We start from the raw sequence: 18,460 nt of genomic DNA on the forward strand, positions 1-18,460 counted from the left end.
TAATGATTTTGTTATAAATTCTTTAGACTTATTTCTCTGCCTATAAACAAATCTATGTGCTTATATGTATACACAAATATAATTTTAAAAGTAAATATTGGCTCATACTGTGCGTGCTCTTCAGAGAACCTGAGTAAAGTAATCATCTTTCCATGTTACTACATGTAGAGCTCTTCTAGTCTTTTATGGCTGCGAGGTATTCTTGTTCGAATGGACTGTAGTTTATTTAACAGATTGGACCCTTAATGATGGATTTCTAATTGTTTCTCGCTTTTCACTATCACATACAGTATTATAAGGGTATTTTTGTACACATTTCTGTGCACACTTGGGCAAGTGAGTTGGGTCAAATTCCAGGAACTGTGTCTTACTCGTATCTCTTTGTACTAACCTTTCTGTCTTATAATGTGGTGCATTTTCCCCCTTCATTCCATTTCCTCCTATATTTTAGTAAAAGATGTCATTCTTCATATGGGTCTTTCATTCCACCAACATTTACTTCATACTCACTCTCCCGACCCCTCCCTCCTGCCACTATTTTCTGCTGGAGAGACAAAGATGAACAGGTCACAGCTCTTGCCTTCCAGCTCTCTTTGGTGGGTTAGAGAGGTAGCTGATCAGCTAATTACAACTAATTACCACAATTATTGTGAGGAACAGAAGCACAAGGTGCTAAGGAAGCACAGAGGAGGAGAGGTGCCGACCCAAGACGGGGGGTATTACGGAGGACTTGCTAGAGGAAGGGACTCCTAAACTGACTTTTTTTTTTTTTTTTTTTGTAATTTATTTGACAGACAGTGATCCCAAGTAGGCAGAGAAGCAGACAGAGAGAGGGGCGGGGAAGCAGGCTCCCTGCCGAACAGAGAGCCTGATGTGGGGCTCCATCCCAGGACCTTGAGATCATGACCTGAGCCGAAGGCAGAGACTTTAACCCACTGAGCCACCCAGGCACCCCTTCTGAACTGAGTTAAAGGCAGAATGGAAACTAACCAGATAAAGGGGGAAGCAAGGGTATTCTAGGCAGATAGGATGTTCACTGGAAAGTAGGTGGGAGGGGACGGATTGTGAAGGAACTTGTGTGACAAGATACAAGTTTGTGTACAGCACTGGAAGATTTACGTGGAGGAGCGAAATGGTCAGATGTATGTTTTAGAAAAAATATCTCTAAAACAGGAAATAATGAAGTTTTAAAACGGCCACTCTGGCTGCATGTAGGAGATGCCATTAAGGGGTTCGAAACTCAGGGCTGTTGGAGTCAACTGGAGGCAACATTTCCCAATTTTAATTAGCATTAACATATATGTTAATATATTGTTAAGTGCTTTATCACTTTTGCTCATGTAAGCAGGATTTTTCCCTACTGTATTCATACTAGCTATTATAGACGTAAGGAAGCTATTGATTTTTTAAAAAATATATCTAATATTTCTCTGTAAGTTTTTAATTCCAAATGTTTAGTTGATTTCTTTGGCTTTTCTCTGTAATTGTTTTTGTCTAAGTACTTTTGTAGATCCTTTGCCTCTTTTTCCATTTTTATTATGCAAATCTCAAACACATATAAAAATAAAATAATAGAACACACCCCCATATGCCCTTCACCCAAATTTGGTAACTATTAAGATTTGGTCCCACTTACTTCATCTTTCCCATTTTTGTGTTTTTGTGCTGTTGCTTAAATATTTTAAAGCAGAATCCCAGACCTCTTTTTTTTTTTTAAGATTTTATTTATTTATTTGACAGACAGAGATCACAAATAGGCAGAGAGGAAGGCAGAGAGAGAGAAGAGGAAGCAGGCTCCCTGCTAAGCAGTGACCCGATGAGGGGCTTGATCCCAGGACTCTGAGATCATGATCTGAGCTGAAGACAGAGGCTTTAACCCACTGAGCCACCCAGGTGCCCCTCCTAGACCTCTTTCAATTTCAGCTCTACATACTTACATACTCTACATACTACATCTAAAAATACAGATATTTTCTTACATAACAACAGTGCCATTATCACTCTTAACAAACAGTAATTTCATGGTATAATTTAATATCTAGTGTAAATTCATATTCCTTGTATATCTCAAAATCTCTTTTTATTAGTTGGTTGATTTGTTGCGGTGAGGATTGGAATCACACATTGAATTTGGTAGTTTGAACTCAAAAGACTCTTAATCTATAGCAGTCCATAACCTTACCCCCTTTAAGAAAAAAAAAGCCATCAACAAATGAATAAACAAACAAAAAATAGAATCAGAACCTATAAACACAGGAGTATAAACTCGGAGCTGCCAAAGGGAAGGGGAGTGGGGACTGGGCAAAAAGGGTGAAGGGAAGAGGGAGATACAAGCTTCCATTATGGGAGGAATAAGTCATGGAAATAAAAGACTGAGCAGAAGGAGTATAGTCAATGGGATTGTCTAGTGTTCTATGGTGACAGATGGTTGCCGCACTTGTGAGCATAGCATAGTGGAAAAACTTACCAAATCGCTATGTTATACACCTGAAGCTGATGTAACACTGTGCATCAACTACACTCAAATAAAAAACTTGATTATAATTTTTTTTTTTAATGCCAGTAACTGTTGAAGAAATCAGGTCTGCGGTCCTACGGAGTGTCTCACATTCTGGATGTATCTTTTTCCTCATACTATAATTTAACTCATTCCTCTGTCTCTTATTTTCTGCAAACCAGAGGTTAGCTTTGAAAGACTGGTTGGATTCTGGTTCCTCGTTTTCTTTGGGAGGAAGGTTAAGACTATTTATAGGTAGGGCTGTGAAGTGCCACCTCTGTCTGAGAGTCCCACTCTCAGGGGTGCAAAGATTGATTAGTGGTTCCAGTGCTGACAGCTCATCCCTCCATTATAAATTTCTCCATCAACCTTTCATTGAATGAGTTCATCCACTGATGCTTGTCACCTGAATGAATTACTTCATCACGGGCTACGAAATGTTTAAAAATTCTGTCAATCTTTTCACACTTATTAGCTGAATAAAGAACATTCCCTCAATAAGTAGGGCTATTTGGTTGTTCTGAAATATAATATGTACCAGGAAGACAAGATAAATGCTTAATTCATTTTCTTTTCTTGCAATTTTTGAATGAAGGAGCTGATACTTTTAATTGTTCCATTTTAAGTATCTATTGATCATGCTTCCATTGTTTGACTTATTGCATTGGCTAGTCCAGCGATTCTCCCTTTCTGATTATCTGGTTATCTCAGCCTTTGAGAAATGGGTCTTCATTTGCACAAGAGCTTTTACAGCTTTAGGTATGTGAATGACTTTCTACGTGCCGTACATCAGCTCTTCTGTTCCTGTCCTTTTCAGAAGACACCAGAGCCACCTTTCCCTTGGTTTCTCCTTCCTTGTTCCAGGTCACACCGTGAATAAGATGCGTCAGCACTCAGATCCAGAAGTGGCTTGTCTTGCCGGAGAAATTTACACTGAGTGGAGAACTTTCATGGAAAAACATTTAGACAGACCTTCTATTGAAGTGCGGAGCGACCCCAAAACGGAGACATTTAGGAAAAATGCCCAGAAGTTACTCTCAGAAGCCTTGGAATTAGAGGTAATGTCCTGGTCGGAACATGATTCTCTTAGTTAAATGAACCTCACATTTTCATAAATCTTTCGTGGTCTTAGTGGCATAGCTTTATTCTAACTAATTTTTTCTTTAAGGATTCTGGTATGCTAGAAAGATAGTATGCTAGAAAGATTGCTCCAGGCTTTGGAGCAAGACCTGGATTAAAACTCTGGCTCTAGTACGTACTGGTTGTGTCATTTTAGGCAAACCCCTGAACATTTCTGAGACTTTTTTTTTTTTTAATCTGTAAAATGAGTGTTCTAATTCCTACTACCTATAATTATTGGAAAGATTAAATGAAACACTTATATAACGGAATAGTAGAATGTATGGTGATTAGAAGTTATTTAATGGATATTGGTTCCTACCTATTTAAAATTCTTCCCCTTCCCAGCAAAACAAAAATTCTGGTGTGGACTGTGCTGTGGAATTTTGTTGGCAAAATAAATGGTGTCTATTGGAAAGACTCTACTCCCCCATTTTTTGTCAATGCTCATACTTTTAGTTCCAAGGCATATAATCAGTTGGCTAGACATAATCTCTGTTGTCTTCACAGTTCATGGTTCAGACGTTAGTGGTTTGAGATACAGGTGCTAGGCTTCTGAGAGTAACTTCTGGGCATTTTTCCTAAATGTCTCCGTTTTGGGGTCGCTCCGCACTTCAATAGAAGGTCTGTCTAAATGTTTTTCCATGGCTAGTCCAGCGATTCTCCCTTTCTGATTATCTGGTTATCTCAGCCTTTGAGAAATGGGTCTTCATTTGCACAAGAGCTTTTACAGCTTTAGGTATGTGAATGACTTTCTACGTGCCGTACATCAGCTCTTCTGTTCCTGTCCTTTTCATTTCTGCTCATTAACAGTGATACTAATCATCATAAACAAATTTTACAGGTCAGTTAATATTCCAGAAAAATCAGACATAACATCCATATTTTTTCTGCTTCTTCAGGTATCCCTATTAAAGTGTCCTTGAAGAATAATTTAACATTATTAACAAAAGAAACAGTTTCAAATGTCTGGGTCTAAATGCTAGAACTGTCACTGCATTCTCTGAAAAAATATTTTAACCTTTCTGTCTGAATCTATAAAAGAAAGGTAAATGGACGTGTGGTATGTTATTTACTTTTTAAAATTGGAGTTTTGGGTCTTATGCTAGAAAATGAGAAAATATAGAAAGGGAAAGCAAGGGGCGCCTGGGTGGCTCAGTGGGTTAAAGCCTCTGCTTTCAGCTCAGGTCATGATCCCAGGGTCCTGGGATGGAGCCCCACATCGGGTTCTCCACTTGGCAGGGAGCCTGCTTCCCCCTCTCTCTCCACCTGCCTCTCTGCCTACTTGTGATCTCTGTCTGTCAAATAAATACATAAAATCTTTAAAAAAAAAGAAAAGAAAGAAAGAAAGGAAAAGCAAAATCACCATTGAACCTACCGCCAGACATAATCTTGTTAACATTTTGGTACATTTGCTGTTTGTTAAATTATTAAAGCTCTTTAAATGAATATTGGGCAAGTTAATGATTATACCATATTAGTAAGCGCTACTCATATGCCAAATGTTCCATAAGATGCTTTTATTGATTATTTAAATAACTGCAGAAAATTGACAAATTTTTACATTTGTGTTTTATTTTACATCTCAATCAATATCAGGGTCATTTTGTATATCCTTTTCTATATATATTTATTTTTCATATTTATAATTTAAATGTCTATTTGATATTTACAGTGAATTAATATTGCTGTAAGTTTGCCTAACTTTTCCTATAGGAAGCTTTAATATGACTATTAAACCCTTGGAAGAAAGAGAAAAATGTAAAGGTTGTAAGCCTTATTTTGCAGAGTGTCGATTAGCCAACAAGATTTGCTATTTAATATTTTACATAACGATTATTTTTAAAATAAGCCAAAATTATTGCAGAAACATAGATTGTGGGTATATAATATGTAGTTAATGTGGTGGTAAATACCAGCTCCCTGTGGTATCTTTTTAAGTAAATGATAATAACGAAGCTATGCTTGTAAGGATTAATGAGCAGTTTGCCTGCTATATTAAACTCCATAATAATTATCCTTTTAGTTTATCCATTAATTATCCTTTAAATGGCACATCAAGTGGTAAGCACTCAAGTGTTACAAAGCAAAGTTAAAAAAGTGATACATTCGTTCGTGCTTTCCAATGTAATTGGAAAAAATATCAGATTAAGCATAGTTGAATGGTTTTGTTCCCAAAGAATAATTTTTTTAAATTAAAAAATGTGTATCTTACCATCTTCCTCCACAAAAAAAAAAAAAAAAAAAAAATCTATTTTCCTTGCATAAACAGCATTTGATAGTACTTTTATCGGTTTGATATGTCAGGGAATAGAAATATAAACACTTTCATATAACGTAAACTCCTAGCACCTATCATCATCTGAAACATTTCCATGTTAGGGTAAATCAGTGAACCATCTCATCTGGTATCTGGTCTTTGACAGTAACCAATGTTGAGTGCATTCAAGTCAGACATCAGATCTCTAGAAATGTACTTTATCAGGCAGGAGTAAACCACTGGGTAAGTTACCGGCCCAATGACTTAAAAGCCTTTACAATTTAATCCTAGCATGTGTATTTTTGCAAAATCACGCATTATATTTTTGTGGAAAAAAAATGTTTCCATGGTGTTTGTTTTGGTCATATCCTTTAGTAGTAAAAGCCACAGATGTAGAATATACACATACAGCAAAAAGGTGCGTCTCTTTATTACTCTGTACAGGTCTTGCTTTCCAGATGTATGGATTGTTTCCTTGTTCTTGGAATAATGGGATAGATGAATAAAAACTCCACTTTTGAGACCCATGCCCCAGTCCCCTTTACTTTCTCTCCCTTCCGGATCTTCTTTGTTCTTCCCTGTCTTTTAGATCTTTCCTCATATGAACGTCCCCTGTGGTGTCATTCTCTTACTTCCCCTTCCTCATTATCCACTCTCCTTCCTACCTCACGGCCTGTGATCATTTTCCTATTATGTCATTAAAAAAAATGAACCTGATTCTCAAAGTGAGCCTGTATCATTAAGAGTTATGAAACCCTGGCTGGTTGGCCCAGTTGGTTGTCAGATGGTGCTAATGAGATCCAGGTCAGGGGTACGTCCCCATATGGGACTGTTAGTTTTCTCTTTGTTTAATGGCCTCAGACTGCACCTCTGGCTTTGACCAGCTCTCTCATAAATGTATTCAAGTGGTCAAAGAGGAGTGCGGGTAGATGTGTACAAATCCAATCATACTGTTGGAAAACTCATACAAAGTTTGCTTCCACTGGATATTCAATTCAACAGATGTTTAGTACTACTACTGCTGGTGCCAGGAAGAATGTAAACATAAATGAGTCGCATTCCCTGGGCTTAAGAAAGCTTACTCTCTCCTGGCTGAGAGTCTGTCAATGACTAACTAAATATAAGGCAGGATGAAAATATGTCTGAAATAGTGGTACTAGCAAATGGTACAGACACACAAAGGACAGAACAGTGAGATCTGATGAGCGAATCTGGGAAGGTTTCATGGAAGAGATGACAGTTGAATTGGCCTTTGTTAATGGGTAGGATTTTCCAAGCCAGATAATACATATTAAAGTAGAAACAATATATTTCATACCTTATCTGTTGGGTCTAGAATATCACCAAAAGAACAGGAAAGCAGGAAGGTATACGCATGGAAGAAGGATACTCGTTTACTCGCTTAACTCGCTTAACAAATAACTTCCGGAGCACTTGCTGTGTGCCCATACCAGTGCTAGGGATAGAGCAGGAATTCAGAAATGAACCAACATGGTAATAGCCCTCAAGGGGCTCACAGTCTTCTGAGGGAGATCAGCAAATAAATAGTCAACTGGACAATGTGGGAAGCTCTGCATTTGAAGTAAACACGTGAAGACGACCTCACCTTGCTTTTAAAGAGCTTACTGAGGTGGCAGACATCACTAATTGATTATGGCACCATTTCCCACTGGGTTCAGAATCCTTGAGGAAAGACAGCGCTGGGTGGTCATGTCTTAGATCTTGCCCAGCTGAAGCCAGTTCGTCTGTGACGGGACAACTGAATAACACACAGTTAACTTACAGGTACAAATAGATAAGCTGGGCACATCAGGTGCTCTGTCTCTGAGAAGTGCGAACTAGGAAACAGCAAGGACAACAACGGTGGGAGCGTTGAAGCAGAAGGGATGTTGGGGGAGTTGTGAGGGAGTAGAAGCTGGCTAGAGATGTGTAGCACAGGGGGAGAGAATAAGGCGCTTAAAATTGGCAGTGAGTAGGGGTGCCTGGGTGGCTCAGTGGGTTAAAGCCTCTGCCTTCGGCTCGGGTTGTGATCTCAGGGTCCTGGGATCGAGCCCCGCATCGGGCTCTCTGCTCAGCGGGGAGCCTGCCTCCCCTTCTCTCTCTGCCTGCCTCTCTGCCTACTTGTGATCTCTGTCAAATAAATAAATAAAATCTTAAAAAAAAAAAAATGGTAGTGAGTAAGGCAAAAGGAGGGGGCAAGAAGATGTGAGAAAGAGACCAGGCAGATCTCGAGACCCACAAGAGAAAGGATGTGATTCCTGACTAAATCCTTAGGTTTCTTGTTCCTATTCCCCTTTGTTCAGATGTATCCCATTGCTGCTCCCATTCCCACTCATATGGATGTATCTCACAGCAAAATCTCTCTTCCTCAAGATCTCAGTGAGACTCTGGTCCTTTCACCCAAAACTTGACTCAAGAACTCTCAATAACTTGGGTCCGCTTGAAATATTCCAAGGCACTTACAAGATAGACACTCTTCACTTTGTGCAATGATCTTGTACGGGTGGGTGTGTGATAACTTATCTTCCCTTATGATTTACATTTTAATACCACTGATGTTTTTCCTCATTGTGATTGGCCTTCATTTAATAGGAGGTATGCATGAGAATTGTTAGGTGCTTGCTTGCTTTTCCCATCACAGCGCTGGTATAGAACTGAAAAAACAGGGTTTTTTCCTTTAAACAGAAGTATAGGACATACGTAGGAAAGCGCCCAGAAGACATACACAGAGCTCAGTGAATTTCTCATGAGGCAAACGCCCTTCACCTGGCCAGAGTTCTCAGATCAAACATCATTCCCTCCCGAAGCCAGGTGCTGCCTTCCTGGGATGGGGCCCTGTGTCATAGCTCTGCAGCCCAGCACTTAACTCCTGTCCCCTTTCCTAGTACTCGGTATACTCAGAATCCTGTTCTCTACCTTTCTCCAACGGGGCTGTGCTCTCCATGGAGTCAAGGACTGTTGTCCTTGTTCACTGCGTTTTCCTCAGCCCATGCACAGTGCCTGGCACATAGTAAGTGCTGACTAAGTATTTGAATGAGTGGTGTGGTAAGGAGGGAAGGGAAAAAAGCAAGAAAGAGAAATTTGTTTCCTCTTTTCAAGGAACCAAAAAAATAGATAATTATATTATGAAAATGTCTAAGGGAAGCTTAGGACATTGTGACCACCCAAGGAAGACTTTCCAGTCCTTTAGGCTCGGATTTACTTTTCCAGGTTTTGGTGTTTAGCTCAGCTTTGACATGCAAATAGGCATGTTTCCTGGGCAAAGTGGACCTTGCTTAGGGAGCCTATACGTGGGCAGAGGCCCAGCAGTATGTCAGAACACTTTGCTTGCTCAGGCTGGGCTGTGGTCAGGACTGGCAAGATGAGTAGTGGGAGAGATGGGCCTGGAAAGGAGGGTTAGTGAGGGGAACGCCTAACCAGCAGCTCAGTCTGGCCTGGATCCTGATGGTGGACAGAGACCCAGACCTGTGCTGCTCCAATGAGGTCTGTGACTTGAGGAAGGCTTGGGCCGGAGCTGGACCACCCGGAACTGCTGCAGGACCCATCCCCCAGGCCTGTTCTGCTCAGCTGGCCCCGCAGAGCTCTCTTCAGACTCAGCCGGTCCCTCCGAATGTTAAGGGGCCAGTTAGTACGGTGAAAGAAGAGGAACGCGAACTTTGGGGTCGGGGCACCAGGTCAGAGTCCTGGCTCTGCCTCTTAGTTGTAAGACCTTGAACCTTTCTTCACCCTTGAACCTATTTCCTCATTGAGAAAATGAGGTAACAGGAGCTGTGAGCATTAAATGTGAAAAGTGATTTATAAGCTGCTCTACACACATATCAAGACCCAGACCCTGTGTTTCTGAAATGCTGTAAGGGGTTAAAAGGCACTTTAAAAACAAACCAAAAAAAGTATAAACTGTTAGACTGATTTATTATCCTTGGTCTTGGTTTCCTGGTTGGTAAAGTACAGGGCCCAGTACCCGTTGCTTAGTGCCGGCCAGTTTCCTGTTATAATGGCAAATATTACCACCCGGCAGGGGTTGTGACTGAGGTCCCTGTCACTAAGCACATGGCCTTGTTCCTTAATTGCTAGGGTGGAATTAATTTGCTCTTCCTGTTTCTCTTGTGACAGGAAGTAGATGTCCTTGAATCTCAGTTGATTAATGGAGGCCTCTGAGCAGAGTGCTCCAGCCTCTCTCGCTTTTAATCCATATGCAACGCAAGGCCCTAATTTGATAATTTTGCTGTTTTTTAGATGGATCACCTACTGGTTGAAAATATCGAGCAGGAAGCGTTTCATCTCTGCTCCCGCCTCATTAACGGGCCATACCGGCGGACCGTGAGAGCCCTGGTCTTCACATTAAAGCACCGAGCTGAAATCCGGGCTCAGGTGAAGAACGGCTCGCTGCCAGTCGGCACGTTTGTACAGAACCACAAAAAATGACCCGAGGATGGTTCCAGCGCTGGGCTGGGCAGAAAGCAAAATGGGCCCCTCTCGCTGCCATTCAAAGACGTTTTGCAGTTTGGGTGGCGGCTGCTGCCGGTGGCGCTGAATTTTCCCCTGGTGCCATTCCTCCAGCCGGGCTGCCAAGAGCCCCACGGGCCAGGCAGCAGGAGAGGTTTCATTAGCTCTAGTGCGCTTGTGCCGCCTCGTGGGACATAGCCGGCTGTCACTGGGGAGCTCAGTAGGGTCGCCATCACCCAGCCCCATGAGAGGGGGATGGATTTCACTGCGAGTGTGCCAAGGACACCTCTAAACTCCCCCATGTCAGGCAGACGAAGTGACTACTTGATTTCGCCACCCTGCGGGTAACTGAAACTCAATTACCACGGCGGCTCGCTCAGTCCCGTCCCCCTGAGTTTAGACAGCTCCCGTGCCTCTCAGAACTCCCCTGTCTGTTCTCTTTGCTCTACCCCAGGGGTGAGCCTGCTGGAGCCAGCCAACTACCCCTTCTCTCCAGAACTCACTTATCTGAACATTGCAGCTCTCCCTGGAAGACCTTCTGCATTGGTCTCCGGAGCCCCCATGCTGAGGCTTCTAATGAGGAGCTGGCCTGAAGCCTCCCCACACCTTGGGGTTTATTTGAATACACTGCCTCTTGGTTTAGGGCTTCGCAGAAGATACATAATGAAATTTCTCTTGAAACGAATATCATAGTAAGAAAAAAAAATACATCTATATCCTAAAATGAAATGCCGCTGTATAGGGCTGCTTGAACAGTTAAGTAAATGGCATTTGTAATAATAAACTGGGGCTTTTTTTTTTTCCCCACACAAAAGATGTGTCCTGTTCATTGAAAAGTGTTCGGGGGATGAGAAAGGGGACAGCTGGTGAAAATCAAGAACGATGGGATAAGAGTTTGAGGGTGATAATAAGACCCAAGGAAGGCTTTTTAGGTTAGGGGAGACTAGTGTATGTCTATAATCTGAAAAGAAGGGGCCAGTGGAATGGGGGAGATTAAAATTAAAAAAAAAAAAATAGAGGAGCTAAGTTAAAAAGCAAGGACAAAAGGAAGGGGCCTAATGTCATCTGCCTTCTAAGTACTAGATACCTTTTCTAAGATAATTTATTAGCATTGACGTTGATCTTTACGTCGTGGTTTAATAATCCTGTTTAACCCTCTCATCTGTTGTATTTCCGTTTTTTAGACTTCTTCATTTGTTTAGCACCTACTCACTGACCACCCATTCCTCGGGGCACTGGGGATCCCTAGCAGTAGCTACAAATGGGACCTCGAGGCTCACCAAGCAGAGTATCTTGTTCATTTCCCCACTGCTCAAAACTCTTAGAGCTGGAATAATAACTGAGCACTTAACCATGTGCTCAGCACTGTGGGAGACATTTAGAAAATTAATAATACTAGTACCTAATTAAAGATGAGGAAAGTGAGGCTCAGAAGGTTTAGTAAACTACTCAGGGTCACACAGATGGTGAGTGGCAGATTTACAACTCAAAACTCAAGTCTATTTGACATGTACGGTCCTCCCGGTCGATTTCCCCCATTCATGTTCTTAGGCACTGTGTGCACGCCGGGGACACTCCAGGTTGTATCTTCAGCCCATACCTGTCCCCTCAGCTTCAGACACTATCTCCCAGATGTCTCGTGGGCATCTCAAATGTGACCTGTCTTCTTCACTTGACAATACTGGCACTTCAGGTAGACACCTGGGGGTCAGCCTAGGCTCCTCATTGCTGCCCTCAACCCAGTCAGGTCTTTATGGTTTCACTTCTCACCTAGATCTAGACTCTCTTGTCTCTTCTCCATCTCTAGTACGACTTCAGGGCTTTATCCTCTCTTGTCCAGATGACCACATGGCCTCCTAACTGGTCCTTCTGCCTCCAGTCTTAATGTCTTCCAACTGACTTCTCTGTGCTAGAGATAAAGTGACTTATCGAAATGGGAAGGTCCATCGTGTCACCCCCCACTCTGAGCATTTTCTCATGTTGTTCTCTTTCTCTGGAATGCTACTGTCTACCTAATCCTCTCCCCTGTCCCCACTGTAATACCCTGTATGCTGATCTGTACATACCCACATATTCTATGGTTATGCTCTTGATCCTGTCTGCACTCGATTGTAACTTCCTTCAGAAATCCTGCCAGTATTCGGAATTCCTGTTTCTAGTCTGGGTATCTTCAGTCCTTAGATGAGTGCTTGTCCTATAGTAGTACCCAGTACATAACTGTGGAATTAATGGATGTGCAGGTGTCTGTGCCCTTTCTGCCTCCACCCTCGTTCCCTTTATTGTCTAGAATCCACACATTAGCTGAAATGAACCTTCAAAAATGTAAAACAGATTCTAGCTTTTCAAAACCTTCTAGTGCCTTCTCTCAGAGCAAAATCCCAAGCCCTTACCATGTCCTGCAAGGCTCAACTTGATCTGGCTCCTGGCTGCCTCTTTGACCTCATTTCTTAAAATTCTCTCCCTTTCTCACCCCTGTGTGGTCCCACTGGCTGCCTTACTGCTCCAGATACACACACCAGACACATTCCTGCTTTGTGGACTTTGCACTTACCTCTTCCCCTGATCACAGTGCTCTTTCCGTGGATATCTGCATGTGCCTATCTTCACTCAATTCAGGTCTCTGTTTGCCTTATCAGAGAGGCCTTCACTGACTGCCCTACATAAAACATCCTTCTCTCCCAAGCATTGTTTAAGACCCTAACCTGTTTTATTTTCTTCAGACTATCCCCCATTTGAAACAGTTATTTCTTCATTATCCATCACCTACACCTCCTTTAAGAATTTAAGCTTGAGAGCAGAGTCTTTGTTTTGTTCCTGCTGTACGTCCAACACCTAGAACAGAGCCCTGGAACAAACTAGGCCTTCATGACCATTTACTGAATAGCTGAATGAGTAGCTGTAGGCATACAGAGAAGGCATTTGATCCAGTCAGGGAATGCTTCCTGGAGGAGGTGTTACCTGTGTGAAGTCTGAAAGGACAGAAATAGGTAATTAGGTGGTTGAGGTGTATGGGAAACCTCAGAACTGTGGTACCTGGGAGGTGATTGGGATGGCTAGAGTGGAAGACACCTGCAGGAAAGTACCTGGAGATGAGGCTGGAGAGAAAGGCAAGGACCAGGACAAATTTGAAAGGTCTTGAGCACAAAGTGAAGGAGTCTGGACTGATTGCAAGCAGGAATTGTGTAGTTTCTTATTGGGCTGTGTGGAAGAGAAGCTGGAGCAGGGAGAGGGACAGGAAGGAGGAAGCTTCATTTATAAACATCCAAAGAGTTCTGCTAACTTAGGAACCCAGAGTAAGTTGAAAACAAATTGCTGTCTGGCTGAAAGGCTTCAGTGGTGATAGTTAGAAAGTGGAGTGATTGCAGAGATGTGCTTTGGAGATTTGGAAAGCAGGCTGTGTTATTTGTGGCTGTTTTCTCCTTGATGCATGTGCAGAATTTCCATGAACGTTAATGGAGCTATTCTGAGTGCTTGGCAAAGGGAAGGAGGCTCGCAGATATTCACGTAAGCTTGCCCGGCCACTAAGAAGCGCCTCTTAGCTCCACCCTGTCCACAGTGAAAGGGTCAGATCCTGATCCTGAACTGGGATCGGAGAGGTTCCTGAGACCTCTGAGTTACCTGTAAGTCTAGGCATCAATATGTCTTCCTGGTGTGTTCAGTTGCTAGAGGAAATTGGGAAAATAAGTGCTATTAAAGTCCACTCCGATAGCTTTTTGGTCCTTTCCTTGTGGTTAAATTGGAGGTTCTGGGCCCCTGGGTAGGGACTGGGTCTTTTCATGCATTCAATCAGCAAACATGTGTCGCCTGTCGGCTGCGTTTCTGGGACTGGGCTGGGGAAACTAATGTATGGTATATAATTTCTATCTTTGGGGAGCTCTTAGTCTGGTGGGGAGACAGACACATAGGTAAATAATTATAAGATAGGAGATATTTACTGTAGATTTTTATTTAAAATGTTGAGAGAGTGGGAAAAGGAACAATTAACACTGCTCTAAGGGAAGGAAAGTCTACACAGAGAGTTAATGTTTGAACTAACTCTTAAAAGGCAGGGGTTCTTCGCAGGGGGAGCAGTGTGTGTGCAAAAGCATAGGTAGAAAGGGCATGGCTTGTTTCAGTAGAGGCAAGTAATGTGTGGTGGGAGCATAAAGTTCTTAGGAATGGTGGAGAGAAATGGGGAAAAAAAGAATGTAGCCAGGGCCTCAGAGGTCTTGTGCAGGAGTTGGATGTTGGCCTTCAGATAACGGGAGGCATGAGAAGTTTTTGAGGAGGTGAGGAACCTAATAAGGTGTGTGTTTTACAAAGATAAAAATGTTCCTATGTAAGCCTATTTAAGAAAAATTTTTAAAAATTTAAGGCCAAAAACTTAAAGGCAAAGGAAAGACACACTTGAGATTCAGTCGATAAAAGATCTTTTTTTTTTTTAAACAAATGAAGTTTAGAGTTGACCAAACAGATATCATTAGAGAGTCCCAGGTTTGAAAAATGGCAGGAAGCTCAGATAATGCATTTACTTTGTTCAGTAGTGAAGGAACAGGCAGCTGGCCTTTTTTCATTTATAGAATATCAGGTTCTTAAACTTGTGCTTGTCAACCTTGGTTTTCTTTTGCTGCAGCCTCAGGCCCCAGAGCCTCATTTTGAGATTTGTAATGTGTTTTGGGTGCGTTTATCACAGCCAGATGGGGAGGGGGCTCAGCTTGTTACTGCCCATTATTGCTATCAAAGGGAGTCCATCCAGAAAACAAGGCTTTGGGAGCTCTGATTAGGTCGGTGACACTGCCTTGGTTTCAAAAGAGAGATAGTTTGATTGGATGACATTGTGTTTTCTTTTAAATCAACCAAAATGATAAAATAGCTGTCAGGGACAGCCTTACCCATAAGCTAAGGAGCTTAGTTTCAAGATCAAGAAACCCAGGATGTCCAATCAAATGCTGCTTGTTCATCCTGTTCAAATTGTTCATTCAGTGCATATTTGTTGAGCTCTTACCAGCCAGGTCCAAGGGTCACGGGGATAAAGGAGACATTGTCTCTGGCCCCAAGAAGCTCACAGTCTAATGAGAGAAACAGACAAATAATTATGAATTATGGGAATGCAAAGAAAAGGAAATAAGCCAATAAACATATTAGAAGATGCCCAACCTTACTAATAAGCGGGGAAGGGCAAGGATTAATGCCATCCTTGAAGACCTAAAGGATGCGGGGACGGTGATCTTATTATCTCTGTTCCACTCACCCGTCTGGTCCCTGCACAAATGAGGGGGATCCTGGAAGACAACCATGAACTACAGTGAAATCAATCATCGGTAGTTCTGTTTGCAGCCTCTGTGCCGCACGTGGCATCTTTCCTAGAGCACGTTAACCCATCCTCAGGTACAGGCCGTGTGGCTATCAGCCTGGGGAGCATTTTTCATGTCCTTCCCTAACAGAAAGAGTTCATATTCGTTTGCAACAGCCTTCCCCAGGGCTGTTAACCTCCCTGTCCCCTCTCAACCCAGTCTGAGAAGACCTATCCTGCCTAGACATCTTGCAGAACATCAAACTGGGCCAGATGGGCAATGAACGACATGTATACTGGAAGCCTTCATGAGACACAGCCATTGCAGAGATCAGAAGAAGACACTACGAAGAGTCAGAGGCCTCACGGCTAAGGATTCTGGTAGAGACAGATCATCTGACCACAGCTCATCACGTCGACCATACAGCGAAAGGTGTTCATCATAAGCTGGATTCGATCAGATCCACCATATCCGAAGGTCACACAAGGCCAAGAGCAATTTATCATGATAGACATGGTATAATCGGGATGGGGCACAGCAGGGCCAAAGGGCAAAAGACAGCTGCATGAGCAGGTGGCCCAGCCATTTAGGTCAGCCTCCATCTTTGCACTAGCGCCTCTCCCTGAGGTCCCCTATGGCTGCCTGAGGAGCTCCTTCCCTCCGGCTGGAGGAGGAGGAGAAAAAAAAAAAAAGCCAAGCTTTGTTGATGGGTGGGTCAGCTCAGTACGTGTGAACAAGCCAAAAATAGACTGTTGTTATACTGCAGGGCCCACTGCAGTGTCCTTGAAAGACGGTGGAGGAGGAAATCCTTCCAGTGAACAAGCTCTGAGTAGCACTCAGTCATCCACCTTTTGTGAAGGAAAGGGGGCCCACGGTTAGACTAGACATGGATCTGATGGGCAGTGGAGAATGGCTTGGCAGGTTGGTTAGGGGTCTGGAAAGATAAGATCGGAAAATCGGGGACAAAGATCTGGGGTACGGGCATGTGGATGGACTATGAGAGCAGACACCAAATGTGAAGTTCACTGTAGTTCATGTTCACACCCACCAGGGAAGAAGCACTAAACAAGTACAAGTGGCCATGCTGCATGAACCATATGATCCGGCAGAACCCATGGCTTTGGACTGTGCAGCCACAGCTGCTCACCGTAAGCTGGAGCCCATCAAATCCACGACATCCTAAGGCCGCACAATACCTAACAAACTTCCTGTCTGCTAATCTCCATCTCTTGGTCTCCTCTCCGGGGAATCGGACCTGCAGCATAGCCTCCAAATTGTCGGTTAACAACTCTTATATCAAGTGTGAGCAAACTTTTCTATAAAGGGAGAGTTGGTAAATATTTTAGGCTTGGCAGGCCATATGGCCTCTCACAACTACTCAGCTCCCATGTTGGAGTGCACAAGCAGCCATAGACAATATGGAAATGAATGAGTGGGGCTGTGTTCCAGTAAAGCTTGATGGAAGCAGGTGGCAGGTGGCATTCGGTCCATGGCTTTGGTTAGCCAGCCCCCGCTCTAGAGGAAGACTCTTATGAGCACACAAAGTAGGCATTGCAAAGATTTAATTGCAGCGTGGTCAGTAATAAAATTTTAGGAGTTATCTCAATTTCCAGTCGAAGAGGAATGGTTGAGTCAAGTGTGGTACTTACAGATTGGGGGACCCTATGCAGCTGAGAAAAAGAATGAGTTTATCTATATAGCAGGACTGTCCAAGAGAAATATAACACGAGCCAGCCACATATGTGGTTTTAAATTTCCCAGGAGCCACGTGGAAAAACTGTCAAGGGAAACATGAAATTAGTGACGTATTTGAGCTTTATACACTGAAGATAGGATCACTTTAACATGTAATCAGCATAACAATTGAGATATTTTACTCACTTTTTTTGTACTAAGTTTTCACAATCTGATGTGTATTTCACACCGCACAGCACATCAGCACATCTCAGTTTGGACTAACTGCATTTCCGAACGTTCAATAGTCGCTTGCGGCCAGTGGCTACTATATTGGACAGCGTAGATCTGTACTGAAAATCTACTGACACAGACACACCACTGATACGTATTGTCCACGGAGAAAGGGAAGTTACTGAACAATAGAGACTGGCTGAACCACTTATATAAGGGGGAGAAACCTGCAGGAACATATTGAAGAAGAAGATGTGTATGTGTGTGTACCCAGTTCAGAAGGAGGCTTGGGTAAAGTGGTGGGGGAGGGACTCTCCCTCTCCTTACCTGATTTTTTAAAAATAGAGTTTTTATTTGGAGATAATTTTAGACTTAACAGAAGGGTGACAGAGATCACCCAGGGAGCTCCTATATGGCCCTCACCCGATTTCCCCTGTTGTTACATGGTGCAGTAGTGGGGTACGTTTGTCAAAACGAGAACTCCGCTATTGCTATGTTGCTATGAACTACCCTCCGGACCTCGTTCAGCCTTCACCAGCTTCACCAGAAAATTCACTAACGTTCCTTTTCTGTTCCAGGATTCAGTCTGGGATTGAATTGCCTTTACTCGTTTTGCCTCTCCAGTCTTCTTTGCTCTGTGACCAGTTTCCCTGTCTTCCTTTTTTCCTCTGACCTTGACAGTCTTGAGCGGTGCTGACCAGGTATTTTGTAGAAGGTACCTCAATCTGGGTTTGTCTGAAGAAGTCCTGCTGACTGAACTGGGGTTATGGGTCATGGGGGAGGAATACCCCAGGAGTGAGCTGCCCTTCCCATCACAGCACGACAGGGGCACATGGTATCCACTGACGTTATTGCTGGGGATGTTACCCGCCGTGGCTGGGTTAAGGAACTGTCTGCCCAGTTTCTCCACTGTAATGTTACTCTCTTTGCCTTTCCATACTCTGTTCCTTGGGGGAA

At 43.0% G+C, this 18,460-nt stretch overlaps 1 protein-coding gene across 1 annotated transcript in view; it reads left to right on the forward strand.

Moving 5' to 3' along the window:
• Positions 1 to 11,128, forward strand: part of TCEANC2 (transcription elongation factor A N-terminal and central domain containing 2) — a 36,027-nt gene extending 24,899 nt beyond the window's left edge. Inside the window, exons 4-5 of the mRNA XM_059374830.1 lie at positions 3,362 to 3,555; positions 10,113 to 11,128. Of these exons, the coding sequence (XP_059230813.1) occupies positions 3,362 to 3,555; positions 10,113 to 10,301 (383 nt within the window). The 3' untranslated portion in view covers positions 10,302 to 11,128. The remainder of the gene's footprint in view (positions 1 to 3,361; positions 3,556 to 10,112) is intronic.
• Positions 11,129 to 18,460: the final 7,332 nt, after the last annotated feature.

This window comes from Mustela nigripes, chromosome 14, assembly GCF_022355385.1.
Source record: "Mustela nigripes isolate SB6536 chromosome 14, MUSNIG.SB6536, whole genome shotgun sequence".
Lineage (NCBI taxonomy): Eukaryota > Metazoa > Chordata > Mammalia > Carnivora > Mustelidae > Mustela > Mustela nigripes.